General features: G+C 47.4%; 1 protein-coding gene across 1 annotated transcript in view; it reads left to right on the forward strand.

Moving 5' to 3' along the window:
- Positions 1 to 890, forward strand: part of LOC119582357 (cilia- and flagella-associated protein 57-like) — a 16,334-nt gene that overhangs the window by 10,603 nt on the left and 4,841 nt on the right. The window contains exons 17-18 of the mRNA XM_037930572.1: positions 32 to 213; positions 472 to 622. Coding sequence (XP_037786500.1) covers positions 32 to 213; positions 472 to 622 — 333 coding nt within the window. The remainder of the gene's footprint in view (positions 1 to 31; positions 214 to 471; positions 623 to 890) is intronic.

Genomic DNA, 890 nt, shown 5'->3' on the forward strand with positions numbered 1-890 from the left:
TTTTGGCCGTTTTCACCTCCACCTCCGGCAGACAACGGCGGAGCTTGAACGCGAAAGGAGCGAAGGGGCGGAGATCGTGCGTCTGGTGGAGGCCGCGACGGAGGCCGAACTAGGTCAGGTAAGGTCGAGTCTGCACGCCCAGCTGGCGGAGGAGCACCAGAACGTCATCAGACTGCGCAGTGAGATGGCAGCCATGAGGAAGAACTTCGTCACGTGAGATAACTTCCGTTCTTTTGTTCGCACTTCTGCGTCTGGGTCGTGGAAGGGCGTCGAGTCCAAAGGAACAGCTGTAACGCTAGTTCCAGTGGCTGTAACACTCGACTAATTTAAATCTAACCCCTTTGAACTATGAAACTTAAAGCACTGTAATCGTTTTCAAATAAAATTACAAATGAAAAATGTAATTCTTCCTGTAAATCAGCAAATCTAAAAATTCCCACAAATCGACAAATCTCATCCTCAACCCCCCAGAGTGCAGAGGGAACGAGAGCAGAAGGAGGAGGACCTGAGGGCGCTGACGGACGACAAGGCGAAGCTACAGTCGTCCATTCGAGGTCTTGAGCGCGAGCTGGCTGCCCTCAGGCGCGAGGTCAACCACAGGGACGACATCATACACGACAGGGTCAGTCGTCTTCGTGACCGTACTGGATGGGAGATATGTGTGTTAACTGGTCTGTATGGATAAACAAGTATGGATAAACAAGTATAGATAAACAAGTATGGATGAACAAGTAAATTTAACTATTTTACTAGATGTACTCGTCTAGAGAGTAAATTGACATAAAATACACCGATGAAACGTCAAAGGGAATTAGTACTACGAAGGGGAGATACAAAGATGATTTTCTAACAAAGTAATAAGTGCTTTGTAACTCACTTGTCGATACAGG

Source organism: Penaeus monodon, chromosome 15, assembly GCF_015228065.2.
Source record: "Penaeus monodon isolate SGIC_2016 chromosome 15, NSTDA_Pmon_1, whole genome shotgun sequence".
Taxonomy (NCBI): domain Eukaryota; kingdom Metazoa; phylum Arthropoda; class Malacostraca; order Decapoda; family Penaeidae; genus Penaeus; species Penaeus monodon.